Here is a 19,543-nt window from a genome sequence, read left to right on the forward strand (position 1 = left end):
GTGGATAGTGCAATAAAAGTGTCCCTTCATTTTGCTGATTGGGATTCCCCCACAAATCACACATCGGGGGCATTACTAAGAGCAGGACAATATTGTTAGTTCTGGAAACCCCTTATAGTTAAAACTTGATAAATGAATGTCCCATTGTATATTGGATCCATAGTACTATTTAACAATGTCCAAGAATATGAAGTTAGAATTTATACATTTGGCTCACATGTTAGTGAAATAGTAGTCTTCAAATGTTCATCATTATCTAGATTTTCCAACCTGCTTGTTAGTAGATATTATCTAGAATTAAAAAAAAAGGTTACAGTTTTCTGTCCACAAAGTCTAATGTTTGAAAACAAGATTCCAAAATTCTTCAGATGTAAAATTTGTGTTCCTGTCGATAAGAAGTCTCAATGCTTTAGCTTCTTTTTTAGACTGTTCAAAGCTCGGTCTCCATAGTTCCCTCATACTGGTCTTCAAAGAACGTTCAGGAATGAATGAAAATGGTTTGGGGGCCGGACAAGACAAATGTTTGGAATCAGCTTTCCATCGCTTAGTTTGCAAACCCTAAAAAAAAAAAATTATCTATTATGAAAGATGAACCAATACTTAGGCATTAAACATATTGTTGTATACTTTTTAGTCCTCATTCACACATCCGTGTGCTGCATGTGTTTTTCACGGACCCATAGACTTGTATTTGCCCTTTTCATCCATGATAACGGGAAAAAAAATGAACATGTCTCTGTGAGTTTTGCACAGATACACGGTCTGTGAAAAAACACCAACATGTGCACCATAGATTATAATGGGTGAAGAAAAACGGATACAACACGTACGTGAAACATGGATGTGTGAATGAGGCCTTAGACTGTATGTACACAAAGTGGGCAGATTATTACTGTCTATCATTTACACACTGTAAATACAAAAAAAGGCAGTCAGAAGTGTCATATCTAAAGGTGCATATTGATAAATTTAGTGTAGCTTTGGCACATAGTACACTCAGTTTCCTATTCTATAGTACTTTTTGGGTGATATGCCCAGTAACTTGAGTTAAAAAAAAAAAAGTGTTGCACACTAGTAATAAATTTGGTGCCTCTTACAACTCAACAAAGTTGAGGTCTCTTTTCAAAACAGTTTAACCAACTGTCCAGCAAACTGCCAAAATCTATTCTTTTTGGCTCATATTTTTAACAGATGTGACCAAAATTATATTTATGCTACAATTTTGGCACAATCACTGCAGGAAATCTGTCACAACAGTAATAGTAAATTTGCCCCAGCATTTAACACATTTTTTTCAGTGTTTCCGTTAGCATTTTTTAATTGCATTAGTTTTAATTATTTTTTTATCTACAGAAGTCTATAGCAGGAAAATACAGAATCCTCTGGTACAGTGTTTTTTTTTATACTTTTGGGTGTAAGGGGTGTCCAGATAGAGGTAGCACCTCTGGGGGAGTGCTTGCCATGTCCTTTTATGACAGCTCGCCCATCTTTGGTCCTCATCTGGTACTCAACTCTCATCTGTATCTCCAAGTAACTACTAGCATGTGGCAGTGGGTACACTCTGGAACACCAACTCGGCAGGTGGGCCAAATCAGGTGAGGGCAGCCATCGGTTTTGAGACCCATAGTGACTTTAGGGGTTTGCCTACCCCAGGGGTCGACAAAGTTGTTCAGAATCTAGGAGCCAGCCAAAAAATTTAGGAGCCAGAATTTTTTTTAAGCAAACTTGGTTTTTAATTTAACAAAAAAAACATTACAAACGTTATAAACAACATTTTACTTTTAAAGATAATAAATATTATATTTTGATATTTTAGATTTTAGGCAACATTCTAGTGTTTTTCACTTTGCTTTTTGTGGCCATGAACATGCCTTGTGATTTTAGAGCTGAAGTACCAGTGGTCCACAGCCTTGGCAGGATCAAACGCCTTCACAGATGGCCCATTCATGGTGATCATAAACAAGTCACTTAAACTTTCTTCTTGCATCCTTGATCTGAATTTATTTTTGACCATGTTCATCAAACTAAATCCTCTTTCACAACATGAGGTTGAGACAGGGAGCACCGCCACAATCGACAACAGGTTTCCCAGAACTGGAAATCTCTCGGTGTTGGAGAGTGCCAAATCCAGAAGCTCACACAGTTTCTTTCCTTTTCCAAGGACCTTAAACTCATACCACTCATTGAGGAGTGAGTGAATGCATTGGTCATCACTTTTAGGTGGAGATAGCTGTTTACGAAAATGATGAGCCAATGCAGTAATCTCAACCACACCGTAGTCTTGCAATGTTGTTCCTGCTGGCCAGGCAAAGGTGTCAAACACTGCGGTGGATCTTTCAATATTTATATCACTTAGAAATCGCACTGTCAAGTATTTAACTGCATGATTAATTAAATTAGCTTTTTCCTGCTGAATTGATGCAGTTACAGTGTTGCTCAGTCCATGTAGCTGTACATTTTGAAACAGTCCTTGAAGAGATGTTCCTGAGACAAATCTGGCCTCATGTTGTTTTGGTGCATCTCTAAGTGAATTGATTGTTGAAATTGTGCTTTTCACATGCAACTCAATTGTGCTTAAAAAAAGCTCTTCCCTTTGAAATATAAGTGACAAGTTTTTAAGAATTTCCAGACAGTCCAGTAGAAAATGGAGCATGTGAACAAATTTAAAATCTGTGAGCTTTCTCAGTAAACCATGGGCAGCTGCAGAGGCACTGTCTTTTTCCGCAGCCACACTTTCTAGGTGGATTGTCACGCATTTCCAGTCTTTGACAAGTGCAGACAGAGCACCGACTTTGCTTGCTACCCATCTGACATTATGCAAGTATTGGAATTTCAGAATTGTAAGCTGCAGGTTTTCTGCTACTTGCTTCAGCTGTCGCATTCTCTTAGGTGAGTATTGATAAAATTGGTAGAGTTTCTTTAAAATAGAGTCAAAATCATCAATTAATTTAGCTTGTTTTACTGAACTTAATACACTTAAGTTCAATCGGTGTGCAACACAGTGAATGCCAATTAAATGACTGATGTTTTGGCGTATTTTCTGCACCAAGCCATTTTCGGTCCCAATCATGCTGGCAGCACCATCTGTACCAATGGCAATCAAGTGACTTGAAGAAAGCCAGCCTACAAGACCAAGTGCTCTAAGTTCTTCTGTGAGCGCTTCTAAATATCCATCTGCAGTAGCCATTTCAAGAGGAGAAACAGAAAGAAATACTTCTTTGACCCTGTTGTCCTTGATGTACCTGACATACAGAATCAGTTGTTCAACCCCTGCTTTGTCACTTGAGCCATCTAGCATCAAGCTGACATATTTTGCCTCTTTGAGCTCACTGATTAGGTTTTTCCTGATTATTTCTGCAATATGGGAAATGAATTCTTTGCATCTTTTATCGTTTGCATATTCCTATTGCACAGCACTCCCTAATTTCTCCGTCAACTCTAGCAACCCTTCAAAATCTGTGAAAGGTCTGTTGTTTTTGGCAATATAATAGGCCACATTAAATAGAATGGTCATATGTTTAAAAATGTCTTCATCCATTTTCCTTATACAAGCAGCCAATGGAGTAGCTTCTGGAGCCAACGTTGCATGTTTAGCCTCCACACAATTTAGATGCTGGAGAGACTTTGCTGCTTTTTGAAGGTTTCAAGTTTAAAGGGTCCTGAAAATCCTTTTACGATCCTAGATGCTTGGTCAGCAATGCCAGGGAAGGAAGCACAAATCTCGCATATAGCTATACCAGTTGTATGGTCAAATTTAAGCCATGCGAGTTCTTTACACCACTCTTGCCTAAATCTCCTGGGTCCAGCAGTTTGACAACGGCTTGTTGATGGGGACTCCTCTGCTGGTGGGTCAACTCTTGTTTCTTCAGTTACCTGTTGCCCGGCACTTTCTACCTGTTGCACTGCGCTTTCAAGAGAGGTCTTTGTAAAGAACTGTGTCATTTTCAGTTGCTTTTCATTTTCTGGTATTCTCTCTGTTGCTCTGCGCTTTATTTTTTTCCTGAACCCAGAAAAGAAAAAAAAATGTGCACTTTGCTCTGCTATGCCAATTATAACTTACACATGATCTCTTTACCCTTCTTTGTCCGAGTGGACGAGGCAGTACTCCGGCTTCGTTCTCCCGGCGGCACCCTACTTTGTTCTTCCAGCAGCACTCCGCAGTCCGCCATATAGTACCCATATAATAATGGGATACACTGTGAATATACTGCCATATAGTAACCATATAATTACAGCATATACTGTGTATATACTGCTATACCCTACTTACAAAAAGATTTAGCAATGTAGGAAACTCCATTCAGTGGTGGTCCAGCAGGATAGGGTCTCTCAGCACTTCTAGAGAAGATTAAAAATCAATCTGCCTTATTATCCATATATTTTATTTTCTAACCATAAGAAGTTTCAAATCCTTTTTTGTAGGAACAACACTTTTCTAAATCAATGAAACAACATACTCACCTTAAATGTTTTTTGGAGGGAAAAGTAAAGATAAATTGTTGTTCCGTTTTTTTCTTGACATTTTTTTTAAAATTTTTACGAATGCTTTAAAAATTGCTTTTTAAAAAAAAATAAATAGATGTCATTACATTTATAAATTTTTTATATTCTCAGTTTTTTTCTCAGAAAAATCAAAGAAACTAATTTTTTTAAAAAAATGCCTGTTCCGTTTTTTTGTTGACAAACTGTACATATAGACCCCCTCACACACGGCGTCTCCCCGGGGAGCACGGCCTTTGTATGTACTTACACAGGTAGCGGGAGATGAGAACGGGCCCCCGGCCACAGCGATCCTTCCCCCGTAACCCAACTCTCCCTGTCCAGTCCCGGAGCATAAGGGGGCGGAGCAAAGTGGAGAAGGCGGCCTGAGCGATACTGTCCCTGCTTCCTCCGATTGGATGACTCCGTGCAGGAGGTGGGATTGGATTGAGAGTATTTTTTTTTCTTCTCAACTCCTCAACTCCTCAAGCACCAGGCAACATTTTCTAGGCGCCACTGGCGACCAGGCGCCTGGGTTTGTCGAGCCCTGGCCTACCCATGCATGTAAAGGCTGGATTCGACGCACTGTGTGGAAGAAATCATCTAAGATTCAATGGACAGAAAAGCGATTAGATTCTCAGCAAAGGGTTATGGAGCGTTGAGAGGTCGCAGCGAGGCACATATGCTGGTCATCCGTTGCAACCTGACAAGTGATGAGCGAGCACTAAAATGCTCGGGTACTCGTTGTTCGAGTTGAGCAAATTGGAATGCTCGAGTCCAATGTAAGTCTATGGGAAACTCGAGCATTTTTCAGGCAGCTCCCCCCGGCGGTCTGCAGAAGGCCTGAAAATTTCCCAAATCGATGGAAACAGTGCTCAGATGACATGGGAACAGCATGGGGAAGACCCCTGGAAGCATTTCGGACTCCCAGATCACTGCTGTCAACAACGTTGTCATGCGTTGTCGACGTTGTCATGTATTACGCCACTATTACGGACTCACAAAACATACAAAAACGAAACCTAAATGGATTTTCCTTGGAAATATTTTAAGGAACATCCTTTTCAGGGTAATGACTTGTATATAAGGCAAAATAAATAACCAAAAATAAAAATGCTCCTCCACACCTTGGGCTATGTTCACACCTAGTGTTTTTGCACTTTTGCATTGCTTTCAACCAAGACAAATGCTTTCACTGGGAAATGTCATTTTAACATTTTACAACCTTATCTGACTATGACGTGTGTGACATGGGAACAGCATGGGGAAGACCCCTGGGGCTGGAAGCATCTCTGACTCCCAGGGCACTGCCTAAAACTGTGGTCATCTGATCAGACGTGATCCTATATTACAGCAGTAATAATACAGACATTTTTGGCGACGTGACAAATCTTAAATTCCATTTAAAATGGGCAAGGTGTGTGTCAAGGGATGGGGAAGTGGATGTTATGGTGATGGTGATAGTGCACGCAGAGGCTATGGGCAAGATGAAACTGTGCCTGCTGAGGGAGCACAACAAACACCCACGTCATGTCGAACTATCTTCCTGTCCCAATTTCTAGGGGCTGTGGAATACCACTATTAAAGCCAAAGCAGTGGAGACTTTATCTGCTATCCAACCAACAACCTTTTCACAGTCAGTTTTCCACCATCACCACCCTGTGTTCCACATGGTCCAGTCTGAGTAGATGTGAGTCTGGATCACATTATTATTATTACTTTATCGCCAATTATTACATGGCACTTTATATGTGAAAAAGGGGTATACATCGCAAAAACAATTACAATAATCTTGAACAAAAATGTGACAGCGACTGCTATAGGATAGGAGAGGAGAGGACTCTGCCCGTGAGGGATCAGCCTACAAGGCATGGGTGAGGATTCAGTAGGTGAGGATAGAGCTGGTTTTGCAGGGGTATGGTGGAGCGAGGGTTACTGCAGGTTGTAAGCATGTCGCAAGAGGTGAGTCTTCAGCTTCCTTTTAAAGGTTTGAACAGTAGGCAAGAGTCAGAAATGGTGGGGTAGAGAGTTCCAGAGAAGGGGGGATGCACGTGAGAAATCTTGTTTGCGATTGTGGGAAGAGGAGATAAGAGAGGAGTAGAGAAGGAGATCTTGTGAAGATCGGAGGTTGCATGCAGGTAAGTACCAGGAGACTAGGTCACAGATATATGGAGGAGACAGGTTGTGGATAGCTTTCTATTCCAAGGTTACGGTTTTGAACTGAAGTCTCTGGGTAATGGGGAGCCAGTGAAGGGATTGACAGAGAGGAGAGGCCAGGGAATAGTGAGGGGACAGGTCGATTAGTTGGGCAACAGAGTTTAGGATAGATTGGAGGAATGCGAGAGTGTCAGAAGGGAGGCCACAGAGCAGGAGGTTGCAGTCGTCGAGAAGGGAGATGATGAGCGCATGCACTACTGTTTTTGTAGATTTGTGGTTGAGGAATGTGCGGATCCAGGAGATTTTTTTTACTTGGAGTTGGCATCTTCCTCACCCTGATCATCCTTCCTCCCACCATTCCCACCATTCCGGGTACCCTGAGACAACTGATCCCACACTTGGACACTTCAAAGAGCTGTTTTGTTCATCTTTCCATTTATAGATTCTGGCCTCTCGCTCGGTCCGCTTGGAAGTGGAAAGAGGTTGGATATGTAGTTTGAAGGAGAGATTAGAGTCCAGGGTTACCCCAAGAGCAGTTCACTTTTCCATCGATAAATTTGGGCATCTCGGCCGGCCAGCTTCGAGCGGGGCAACAGAAACTCACATGTAGCAATTTTAAGGAGGGAAAGTGCAAATACTGTCGCAAGAGGTGGATAATGATGAGACACAATAGACAGAAAGTCAGGAGGAGGACCAGTGTGCAGAAGTGGAAAATGAAGTGGTGGACGATGAAGTCACTAACCCAACGTAGCAAGGGGACATGAAGAGTCAGGACAGCAGCACACAGGGGGAGGAAGGCAGAGCACCACAACAGGCAGGAACAAGCAGTATGGTGGCCACAGACACAAGGCGGGCAACATGACAGAAGTTGCGAGTACAACTGTTAGGTCTTCCCGAGCCTGGTTCTTTTTTAAAGACTGTTTACATAATCCCAAAAAGGCCATTTGCAACATCAGCAAGAGCACCAAAACTACCTGCCTGACCACCACCAGCATGCTCAGGCACATGACACCAAAGCACCTGACAAGCTGGGCCAAATACCAAGGTCCAGAAACAGTGTCTGCGGGAGACACCACTGCCTCTTCCGCTGTTGTGCATGCACGCCAATCCCCTATCCATGGTGCATGCGAAGATGCCACCGGCCCTGCACCTGTCATTGCAGACTTGCAACCATCACCATCCACATCCTTGTCCCTTTGCAGCGTTCAGTTGTCCCAACCACAGTCATCATCAGCCCCAGCGGTCTGCCCTGCAGCGGCGGTTACTAATAACCGCAATCCATGGGTGGCGTAGTCGGACATTATCTAAAGTACAGTAGCAGACTACCATTGGTCTGACCACCCTGAGCCGCGGGACCGGGCCGCCTCTACTACTCCCAGCGTCTCCCTACTGCCCGGTTCCGCGTGTCCCACGGCCCAGGGGGCGAGTCAGCTATGGCGTAGTCGGCAGGATTACGTGCCCGCTAAAAAAGGGTACTGCGCGCCTGAAGAGAAAGAGACTGTTTTATTGAAAATTGACTGTGCTGAAAATGGCGCCCGCCCTAGAAGAACGAGCGCCATAATGTGCGCGCCAAAAGACCACAGGAGGCCGCCTCCCATCGTGGGCCAGGTCCCAGAATGGCGCCAAAGAAGGAGCCCGCCCCCAACAGCCATGAGCACGGCTGTGGAGATGTCCATCAAGGTGGGGGGGCTGCCCCTGAGAGTGATTGTCAGCAGAATGCCCCAGGACCACCCCTCATGGGGGCGGAAAGAGAAGAAAACTTCAGGGCAGGGGGTGGTCTGGATCAGTCTGGCCAGGCCGCACCCGGAGATGGAGAAAGGAACCAGCTCCAGCACTTTGGCAAGGGGCCTGCTGCAAGCCACACCACCATGCAGCTTCATAGAGCTGCTAGCCCACCTCCCCAAGGAGGACCCCGAGTATGCGCGGGCGGCGCTGGAGGAGCTGGACCGGAGGATGGTCCGGGAGCAGCAGGACGTGATAGCCAGGTGGAAAGAAGAAATGACCCGGCGGGCTGTGACCCTGCAGCAGGAGGCGCCGTCGACGTCCAGCAGCACACCAGCCACCGAGGGCAGTGAAGACAGAGTGGAGGCTGAAGACGACGCCGCGGAGGAGGCCGCGACAGCAGAGGCAGGTAACGGAGATGCCCCTACCCCGAACCCTGGGGCCGCCGACCTGCCCCTGCACCCCGTTTTGTGGAGCCCAACGCACCTGGACCCGCCGTCGACACCGTGCCTCCACCGCCATCAACCGGCCCCCAGGCCGTCGATGCTGCCAGAGAGCCCCGCCCCACGCCGTGCCCTCTGACTCCGGGCGTGCTCAGCAAACCACCATCGCAGGCCCGGCCGCAAGGCCTAGCGCCCCCGGGCGCCGCTGCCCCGACGGAATCCCCTGCACCCGCTGTACCACCCCAGGGTGCAACTAGGAAACGACCAGCGCGGGCCTGGTCGCAATGCCACGTGCCCCCGGGCGCCGCCAACCTGCTCGCGCCCCCTGCCTCTGCAGTACTACCACTGGGCACAGATCTTTTCGCCCAACATACCAGTCCGGATGGGCTTCCTTTCATCTGGCCCCCCGAGTATGTCAACCCCCGCTTTCGGAGGAGCCCGCCCGCGGAGGTTGAAGTACCATCTGAGCCCCTCATACCTGCTCCGGCGCCTCAGGAAACCCCCCAGCTGCCGTTGGAGGATGCCCAGTTTGAATGTGACCCCACTGGGGAGGACCTAATGGGGTTCACGAAGGAAACACTGGCGGACGCAGCCGAACGGCGGGAGGCCTGACGCCAACAGCTGGAGATGTTTGAGAGGGAGCAGCGAGAGCGTCACGTGAAACAAGAGAAGCTGCAGGTCCGGAGCGCGGAGCAGAAAATGAAGGCCCGGCGAGATCCCCGAACTGCCCGCAGTCCCCGAGTCACCGGGACTGTTGTGAAGTTCCAGATGGAGCGCGGCTGGCGTTTCATCTGAGACCCTGAGACCATCAGCGACGTGTTCGTGACGAGGAGGGATGTGGAGAGCCACCTGACGGAGGGTCATCGAGGGCGGGATCTATTTCCAGGGGATGTGGTGTCTTACACCCGGCACCAAGGCGTGAAGGGATGGTACGCCCTCCACGTCCACAGAGTAGTAGAGGAGGAGGAACAGCACTACTCGGACTCTGAGTACCAGGAGGGCCCGGACGGGCCTGAAGATTATGAGGAGCACGGAGCAGCTGGAGGGTATCGCTACCAGTGAACAGTAGCATACCAGTGTAAATAGTTACCCGTCAGGGTACAAAGGAACTGTTTGGGACTGTTTCAAATTGAGTGTGGTCCCCGTTGGGACAGATATAGGACTGTTTGACTGTTGCCCTATCCCCTAAGTAACCTGGCTGAGGACTGAGAGCAGCCATCCCTCTTCCCTTTACCAGGCTGAGGACTGTGAGCAGCCATTCCCCCTTTTAAACCGGTTGAGGACTGGGAACGGCCAATCCCTTGTATATAGTTGCGCTTCCTAAAGCGCCCCCTACTGGTTTTATAAAAAGACTGCAACGTCTACCTCAAGACAAGTTTACTGGACTGTTGCACCTTTAAGAAGAAAGAACACCTGGTCGCAAGTTGCACCGCGGCCATGATCCAAGAATCCAAGAATGCGCTTTACTTAAAAATGTTTTACATGAGAAAGTTTTATATGCTGCTAGGTGATAATGCAAGAGTTTTATAAGATGTTTTATACAAAAGAGTTCCGGAAGTATTGAAAATGTTTCTATAATGTCTAGTGAAAAGAAAAGTGTGTCCCATAAAGGGAATTGAACTGTGTCGTCCGTTTCTAAATGTAAAAAGATATTGAAAAAGTTTTGCATGTCCTGTAATCAACTGTTTTGCTCTTTTCCAGCCCGAGGACGTGCTGTGCTTTACCAGGGGGGAATGTAGCGCCCCGAGGGTTCGGCCGCTACAGGGGTATTGCACCTCAGACCAGAGGTGTGATATTCCACTCCCGGGTAAGGATAGAGTATGGACCAGGGCTCAGTTAGCTGCATACAGCACACACACCCCATTTCCGAGGGACAGCTCAACGGTGCTCCCACTAGACAGAAGTGCAGGCACGACCGACTATGTCCCTGTCTGGAGTGGGGAGGGGGGTGGAACACCCAGTGCTGTAGGGGCAGATAGGGGTTGGTTCCTGAGCGTAGGTAGGAGCCCATTGGTTGCTGGTCACCTGGGCTCATGGTCAGAGGGAGGTATAAAAGGTGAGCACCATCTTAGAACAGGGTTCAGTCTGTGCAGAGAGATGGGAAGCCAGGGAGTAGAGGCTCTGTAGGAGCTCTGCTCCAGGATGGCCTACTGAGAGGCCGAGGAGGAGGTGAAAGGGAGCTGTGATTACGTCTCATCCCAGCTCCAAGAGAAAGGAACAGAAAGGAACAGAAAAGGAGAAGAGAGAGAGAAACAGAAGGGCTCAGGAACAAGAAGGTGGAAGGGACCCTAAGAACCCACGAGAATACAGGGTGAAGGGTCAGGCAGATTAAGGGTGCCGGATCCCAAGTTGGTGGAGGAGAAACTACCCTCAGCCAAAGACCGGACGTCGTGATCATTTATTGGTGCGACACCTCATGAAACCTGCTAGGAAGGCACCATATAGGACAGCGGAGGACGGGGCCCACGTTTAACCGCACAAGTCCGCAGCAGCTGGACAACAGTGGGTCACTGGTGAGGCAGGCCAGAGGAAGGATTGAAGGGGGTCCTGAGCCATACTCCTGAGCTGCCTGGGAGTTGACCGAGCCCCTCGCCTGGTGGACGCAGCACGGCTCGGGCAGCCATTCCCTGCAGAAGTGACTTGGATATTAACCGTGAGTAAAGTCCCTGGACTGCAGTACGTTGTCTGTGTGCTTTTTCGCTCCTCCGGCACTACCGGTACTGGGACTCTCACCACCATCACTCCCACCATCCATTACACTGCCCTGGGGCCGCACTCTTCCAGTGGGGAGTCACATCATCCCAGCTGCATACATCATCAGCCCCAGCGGTCTGCCCTGCAGCGGCGGTTCCTAATAACCGCAATCCACGGGTGGCGTAGTCGGACATTATCTAAAGTACAGTAGCAGACTACCATTGGTCTGACCACCCTGAGCCGCGGGACCGGGCCGCCACTACTACTCCCAGCGTCTCCCTACTGCCCGGTTCCGCGTGCCCCACGGCCCAGGGGGCGAGTCATTATCTTCAGCACAGCCTGTTGCAGCTTGGCCAAGGTGGTGCTGCAGTGATTTCAGCTTGTGACTGATGTGGTCATTTCAGAGATGGAGGCCGAACTGGAGGAGTAGGTGCAGGAGCTGAACAATGTGATTACACTAGCGAGTCTGGTTTTTCATACTAAAGAAAGATCCTACTGTGTTTTTATTTTATTTTTTTTTTTTTTTTATGTTTCTTCAAAAGTGTATTGGAGTGTGTCCTAATTTTTGGCAGCCCTTGAAATTGTTGCATATGCAATAACAGTTTAGGAGACACACTCCTTAATAATGGGAAGGACAATTCAAATAGATTCTATGTTTTAGAATATTAACTGTCTTATCTGAAATTCTTTTTCGGGTGAGGTATCGCAATATGGATAGCGTATTACACCTATCCAGCCAGGTATTATTGCCTTTTACTGCGTGCTGCCCAAAAAAATTAAAATCTATTCTATTTCCAATTGATAACGCTGTCAGATGCATTTACAATAGGAACAGGTGCTGCTGCTAGGTGTTATCATCACCATCTACACATGAGTGTTCATTCTGGTCGCATAAATGTCTTCCACAGTCCATAACTTTATTTTTTTTATTTATTTGGCCTTATATACAAGTCATTGCCCTGGAAAGAATGACTCTTAACATTTTTTCCATTTTAGCTTATTTTTTGTATGTTTTTTTTTTGTCAGTCCGCAAAAGTGGCATAATACTCTGACAGCATTGTTCACAGATATGCTATTTGTCAGCGCCATCTGAGAATAGGTTTGAACCCTCAACTGCAATACTTTAAATGGAGTGTGTAGTGCCGGCGTCCCTGCCCTCTGCTAGGCAGGGACGCTGTTCCCCTCACCGCTCTGCTCCGTGCCCGGCGTCCCTCTCCCGCTCTGCTGGCAGCGCGCGCTCCTTCCCGGCCACTGTGCTTAGGGCGCGCGCGCGCGCCCTCCCTCCCTCTTAAATGGGCCGCGCGCGCCGTCCTAAGGAGTCCCCGGCCAATGGCCGGAGGACTTTACCATATATAAGGCACCTCCTCCAAAATGGAGGTGCCCGAGCAATGTTGTTGCACCGTTCTACTCTGCTTCAGCCCTCAGGTCCCGTTGCCAGTTACCTGCCAGTTACCTGCCAGATTCCTGCCAGCTTGCTGTCCTAATCCTGCCTGATTTCCTGTTACCTGCCTGCCTGCCTGAGGTCCGACGGTCTGCCTTACAACTCCGGTCAGTCTGTCTAAGGACCAACTTGCCCGCTCACCTGGGAGCGCACATCAGCTACCTGCCTGCTTGCCTGAGGTCCGACGGTCTGCCTTACAACTCCGGTCAGTCTGTCTATGGACCAGCTTGCCCGCTCACCTGGGAGCGCTTCTCCGCTACCTGCCTGCTTGCCTGCCCGGAGGCTCCGCTGTCACGTGCTGTGACCACCAGCTATTCCAGACTCTTGCCCGCTCACCTGGGAGCGCTTCTCCGCTACCTGCCTGCTTGCCTGCCCGGAGGCTCCGCTGTCACGTGCTGTGACCACCAGCTATTCCAGACTCTTGCCCGCTCACCTGGGAGCGCTTCTCCGCTACCTGCCTGCTTGCCTGCCCGGGGGTTCCGCTGTCACGTGCTGGGACCACCTGCTATTCCAGAGACTCTCGCTTGCTCACCTGGGAGCACAAATCCTCCATCTGCCTTGCTAGCCTACCTGGAGGTTCTGCCATCACAGGTCGTACCTACCCTTTACCTAGAGACTGCCCCGGTCACTTGCCGTGACCTCCAGCCCGTTCTTCCAGAGACTGCCCCGGTCACTTGCCGTGACCTCCAGCCCGTTCTTCCAGAGACTGCCCTGATCACTTGCCGTGACCTCCTGCCCGTACACCCAGAGACTGTCCCGGTCACCTGATGTGACTGCCTGCCTGGTCGCCACCCGCTCCCTTACAAGGACCGCTCCCTTGTATAGTAGCCCAGAGGTTCCGCCTCCCAGACCCGTTACAGTTTGCTCGGGCCATGGAACCCGGTGGCACCCAAGCTCCCTCGCTCTCGGACCTGTGTCATGAACTGTCCCGTCAAAGGTCCCAACAGGAGTCCATCCTGGGTCACCTGCGGAATGTCAATACTCGCCTGGACACTCTGACTGTTCCACCAACAACCTCCGCCAGTGCCATGTCTCGCAATCCGGCAGCTCCGCTGTCCACTAACACCATGATATCCTACCCCGGACCTCGGCTTTCTGCACCTCCTCGCTTCGGAGGCGACTCAGCCCAGGCTCGGGGCTTCATAAATCAGTGCACCCTGCACTTTGAACTATTGTCCCACCAGTTTAACTCCGACCGAGCCAAAATTGCATTCATCATGTCCCATCTCACCGGGGAGGCCCTGGCCTGGCTAAATCCTCTATGGGAGAGAGGAGACCCCCTGGTGTCCAACTTGCCTGCTTTTCTCACGGCTTTCCGGAAAGTCTTCGACGAACCCGGACGGAAGACCTCATCCGCATCATCGTTGCTACGCCTCCGTCAGGAAAGTCTCACCGTGGGCCAATATGCCATACGGTTCCGTACCCTTGCCTCGGAGCTGGCCTGGGATAACGACGCTCTGGTTTCCGTCTTCTGGGAGGGTCTGTCCGGCCGTATTAAAGATGAACTTGCCGGTCGGGACATTCCTACCACTCTCGATGACTTAATAACTCTTGCCACCCGGATTGACCTACGGTTCCAGGAGCGTGCCAGAGAGGTCACCCGTGAGAGGAGGTTACCACGTTTAGCTCCTACTTTTCAGAAACCCGTCACTCCTTCTGTCTCTAACCAGGTACACCCTCCTGAGCCTATGCAGGTCGACCAGACCAAGATGGTCAAGACCCGTCAGGACTTACGCCGTGCCGAGGGGACCTGCTTCTACTGTGGCAGTAAGGAGCACCGGATCCGTGCCTGCCCGGAGAGGTCGGGAAACACCTGTGTCTAGGTTCGCTCAGAGAGGTCCACCTAGACAAGAATAAATCCTCTCCATCCCTGCTGTTGTCAGTTTCAATCGTCTACGGGGAGAACCGTTATTTCGAACTAGCCCAACTGGACTCTGGAGCAGCCGGGAATCTTATTTCACAGTCCCTGGTAGAGAAATACCGCATCCCCACCAAACCTCTGGCTGTACCCTTGTCTGTTGCTGCCGTGGATGGGGGGCTCTTACCACGCCCCATCCAACTCATCACCGAATCCATTACTCTGCAGGTGGGAATGCTGCATTCTGAAAGTATCTCCTTCCATGTTCTGCCTGGACTCTCTCACGCCATCTTGCTAGGCCTACCTTGGCTCCAGAAACATGCACCCGTTCTTGACTGGCAGACCGGAGAAGTCCTTCGTGGGGACAGGGCTGCCATAAGACCTGTCTGGTTCCCGTTCATCCCGTCCGTCCTTCTCCTACCCCAGCTAATCTACCTGGACTTCCGATTCCTTATTGGTCTTATGCTGATGTCTTTAATAAAAAGGAGGCAGAGACACTACCCCCTCATAGACCATACGACTGCCCTATCGACCTGTTACCTGGTACTTCTCCTCCCCGTGGGCGTATTTATCCATTATCCGCTGCTGAGACCCGGTCGATGTCCGAATATATTGAGGAGAATCTGGCCAGGGGATTCATCCGGAAATCTACCTCCCCGGCGGGAGCAGGCTTCTTTTTCGTCAAAAAGAAGGACGGCTCTCTCCGTCCCTGTATAGACTATAGAGGCCTTAACCAGATCACGGTGAAGAATAAGTACCCCCTTCCGCTCATTCCGGAGTTATTTGATCGTCTGAGGGGAGCTAGAATCTTCACCAAACTGGACCTCCGTGGGGCGTACAACCTGGTTCGTATCCGTCAGGGGGATGAATGGAAGACGGCATTCAACACCCGGGACGGCCACTATGAATATCTGGTAATGCCCTTTGGCCTCTGTAACGCTCCTGCCATCTTTCAAGAGTTGGTCAATGACATCTTCCGGGACCTTCTCTACTCCTGCGTAGTGGTGTACCTGGACGACATCTTGGTCTTCTCTCCAGATCTCCAGACTCACAGGAGGGATGTTCGTCAGGTCCTGCTCAGGCTCAGGCAGAACCATCTCTACGCTAAATATGAGAAGTGCCTCTTTGAGCAGACCTCGCTTCCGTTTCTGGGCTACATTATCTCTCAGACCGGCCTACAAATGGATCCTGAGAAACTGTCTGCCATCGAGAAATGGCCCCGACCAGAGGGGTTGAAGGCTATTCAACGGTTCCTGGGCTTCGCCAACTACTACCGCCTCTTCATCCCGCACTTCTCTTCCCGGACTGCCCCAATTTCCGCGCTCACCCGTAAGGGTACTAATCCCAAAGAGTGGCCGCCCGAAGCAGAGGAGGCCTTTCTTTCCCTAAAACAGGCCTTCTCTTCCGCCCCGGTGCTGCATCGCCTGGACGGCAACAAGCAGTTCTTCCTGGAAGTTGACGCCTCCTCCTCTGGAGCCGGAGCGGTACTTACTCAAAAATCATCTTCCGGGAGAATGGTAACTTGTGGCTTCTTCTTCAAACTCTTCTCCTCTTCTGAGCGCAACTATTCCATAGGAGACCGAGAGTTATTGGCCATCAAGCTGGCGTTGGAGGAGTGGCGTTACCTACTCGAGGGGGCTCTTCATCCGGTAATAATTTACACTGACCACAAGAACTTGGCTTACCTCCAGCATGCCCAGAGACTTAACCCGCGCCAAGCCCGGTGGTCCTTGTTTTTTGCTCGCTTTGATTTTGTTCTTCATTTTCGCCCGGCTGACAAAAACGTCAAAGCAGACGCCTTGTCCCGATCCTTTCTGGTGTCCGATCTCGAGGAAGAACCTAAACATATCATCGATCCCGCCAGAGTAATGCAGGTGGCTCCCGTGAGTCTAAATCGTCTCCCTCCCGGTAAGACGTTTGTTTCAGTACCTGATCGGGAGAAGATCCTACACTGGGGCCATTCGTCTAAACTAGCTGGCCACGCCGGTCAGAAAAAGACCCTCCAGCTTATTGCCCGGCACTATTGGTGGCCTACCCTGCACAAGGACATAATAGACTTTGTTTCTGCCTGTGTGTCCTGCGCCCGCAACAAAGTCCCGAGACATCTGCCAGCCGGACGCCTCCTTCCGCTTCCTGTACCTGCTGCCCCCTGGCAGCATATAGCAATGGACTTTATAACTGATCTCCCCGTCTCTGCCGGTTGTACGGTCATCTGGGTGGTCGCTGACCGCTTTTCCAAGATGGCTCACTTTATTCCCCTGCCAGGCCTTCCGTCTGCACCCGAGCTGGCTAAAGACTTTATCCGCCACATCTTCCGTCTTCATGGCCTGCCCCTCCACATCGTGTCGGATCGTGGGGTACAGTTCACCTCACGTTTCTGGAGAGCCACTTGTAAACTACTAGACGTCACCCTGGACTTCTCTTCCGCTTACCACCCACAGTCCAATGGTCAAGTGGAGCGGATCAATCAGAACCTGACCAGTTACCTCCGGCACTTCGTTAATGCCCACCATTCTGACTGGGTGGATCTCCTACCATGGGCCGAGTTCTCTTATAATAATCACGAGAGCGAATCCTCCTCCAAATCCCCGTTTTTTGTAGTCTTTGGTCAGCATCCTCGGATTCCTTTTCCTGTCTCCACCTCTGTGGACAACCCGGCTGCGGAATCTCTCGTTAGCAAATTTTCCTCCATATGGGAGAGTACCCGGTCCGCACTCCTTCTGTCATCTGAGCGTATGAAAAGACACGCTGACAAGAAACGCCTGGATCCTCCACAATTTCGTCCAGGAGATAAAGTCTGGCTCTCATCTAAATATGTTCGACTCAAGATACCTTCTTACAAGTTAGGGCCTCGGTTCATCGGTCCTCTGGAGGTCATCAGTCAGATCAACCCGGTGGCCTATAAATTGAAACTCCCGGCCAACTTACGGATCCCTAACTCCTTCCATGTATCTCTCCTCAAACCCGTGGTGCTTAACTCTTTTTCCAAGTCTACAGGTACGCCTCCTGCTCCGGTTTCTGCTGAGGACGAGTTTGAGGTAGAGAACATTCTTGCCACCAAAAGGGTAAGAGGAAAGACCTTTTTTCTGGTAGATTGGAAGGGGTTTGGTCCTGAGGAGAGAACGTGGGAGCCCCGGGAGAACATCCATGCCCCTCTCATCCTAGCTAAATTTCTATCTGGCCTAAAAAAGGGGGGGCCTAAAGGGGGGGGTACTGTAGTGCCGGCGTCCCTGCCCTCTGCTAGGCAGGGACGCTGTTCCCCTCACCGCTCTGCTCCGTGCCCGGCGTCCCTCTCCCGCTCTGCTGGCAGTGCGCGCTCCTTCCCGGCCACTGTGCTTAGGGCGCGCGCGCGCGCCCTCCCTCTTAAAGGGGCCGCGCGCGCCGTCCTAAGGAGTCCCCGGCCAATGGCCGGAGGACTTTACCATATATAAGGCACCTCCTCCAAAATGGAGGTGCCCGAGCAATGTTGTTGCACCGTTCTACTCTGCTTCAGCCCTCAGGTCCCGTTGCCAGTTACCTGCCAGTTACCTGCCAGATTCCTGCCAGCTTGCTGTCCTAATCCTGCCTGATTTCCTGTTACCTGCCTGCCTGCCTGAGGTCCGACGGTCTGCCTTACAACTCCGGTCAGTCTGTCTAAGGACCAACTTGCCCGCTCACCTGGGAGCGCACATCAGCTACCTGCCTGCTTGCCTGAGGTCCGACGGTCTGCCTTACAACTCCGGTCAGTCTGTCTATGGACCAGCTTGCCCGCTCACCTGGGAGCGCTTCTCCGCTACCTGCCTGCTTGCCTGCCCGGAGGCTCCGCTGTCACGTGCTGTGACCACCAGCTATTCCAGACTCTTGCCCGCTCACCTGGGAGCGCTTCTCCGCTACCTGCCTGCTTGCCTGCCCGGAGGCTCCGCTGTCACGTACTGTGACCACCAGCTATTCCAGACTCTTGCCCGCTCACCTGGGAGCGCTTCTCCGCTACCTGCCTGCTTGCCTGCCCGGGGGTTCCGCTGTCACGTGCTGGGACCACCTGCTATTCCAGAGACTCTCACTTGCTCACCTGGGAGCACACATCCTCCATCTGCCTTGCTAGCCTACCTGGAGGTTCTGCCATCACAGGTCGTACCTACCCTTTACCTAGAGACTGCCCCGGTCACTTGCCGTAACCTCCAGCCCGTTCTTCCAGAGACTGCCCCGGTCACTTGCCGTGACCTCCAGCCCGTTCTTCCAGAGACTGCCCTGATCACTTGCCGTGACCTCCTGCCCGTACACCCAGAGACTGTCCCGGTCACCTGCTGTGACTGCCTGCCTGGTCGCCACCCGCTCCCTTACAAGGACCGCTCCCTTGTATAGTAGCCCAGAGGTTCCGCCTCCCAGACCCGTTACAGAGTGTAATATTTGACACGCTCACAATAATTGCTGGATCATTAGGGCAGTCACATACGAAAACATCTGATGGCCACGGTTTCAGGCAGTTGCCTAATAGTATGGTATTTGTCAGCGACCAAGTGTCAATTGGTTCAACAAAACACAGGTGGCTGACTTTAAAAGGAGTGAAATATTTGGCACGCTCCACAAAATTTCTGCATTATTATGTCAGTAATATGGATTACGTGCGTCTGATCATTGAAAAAAGTTCCTCTGCTTCCACATTACAGTATTATATTCTAAAACAACAAAAAAATGGCTTTATTCTGCAAACAAGCAAATGGAGCTGTAAATTGGTGTACACTGACACACTGCTACAATCTATAAATGGAG

The 19,543-nt window shown here is 49.9% G+C and overlaps 1 protein-coding gene across 2 annotated transcripts in view; it reads right to left on the reverse strand.

Moving 5' to 3' along the window:
- Window positions 1-295: 295 nt before the first annotated feature.
- The window catches only part of FUT10 (fucosyltransferase 10), a 57,212-nt gene continuing 37,964 nt past the window's right edge, over window positions 296-19,543 (reverse strand). For both annotated transcript variants that reach the window (XM_073636965.1, XM_073636966.1), the window contains exon 5: window positions 296-558. In XM_073636965.1, the coding sequence (XP_073493066.1) occupies window positions 334-558 (225 nt within the window). In that variant the 3' untranslated portion in view covers window positions 296-333. The remainder of the gene's footprint in view (window positions 559-19,543) is intronic.

This window comes from Phyllobates terribilis, unplaced genomic scaffold, assembly GCF_046119375.1.
Source record: "Phyllobates terribilis strain yellow unplaced genomic scaffold, ASM4611937v1 Scaffold_1__5_contigs__length_1240528914, whole genome shotgun sequence".
NCBI classification, from domain to species: Eukaryota; Metazoa; Chordata; class Amphibia; order Anura; family Dendrobatidae; genus Phyllobates; species Phyllobates terribilis.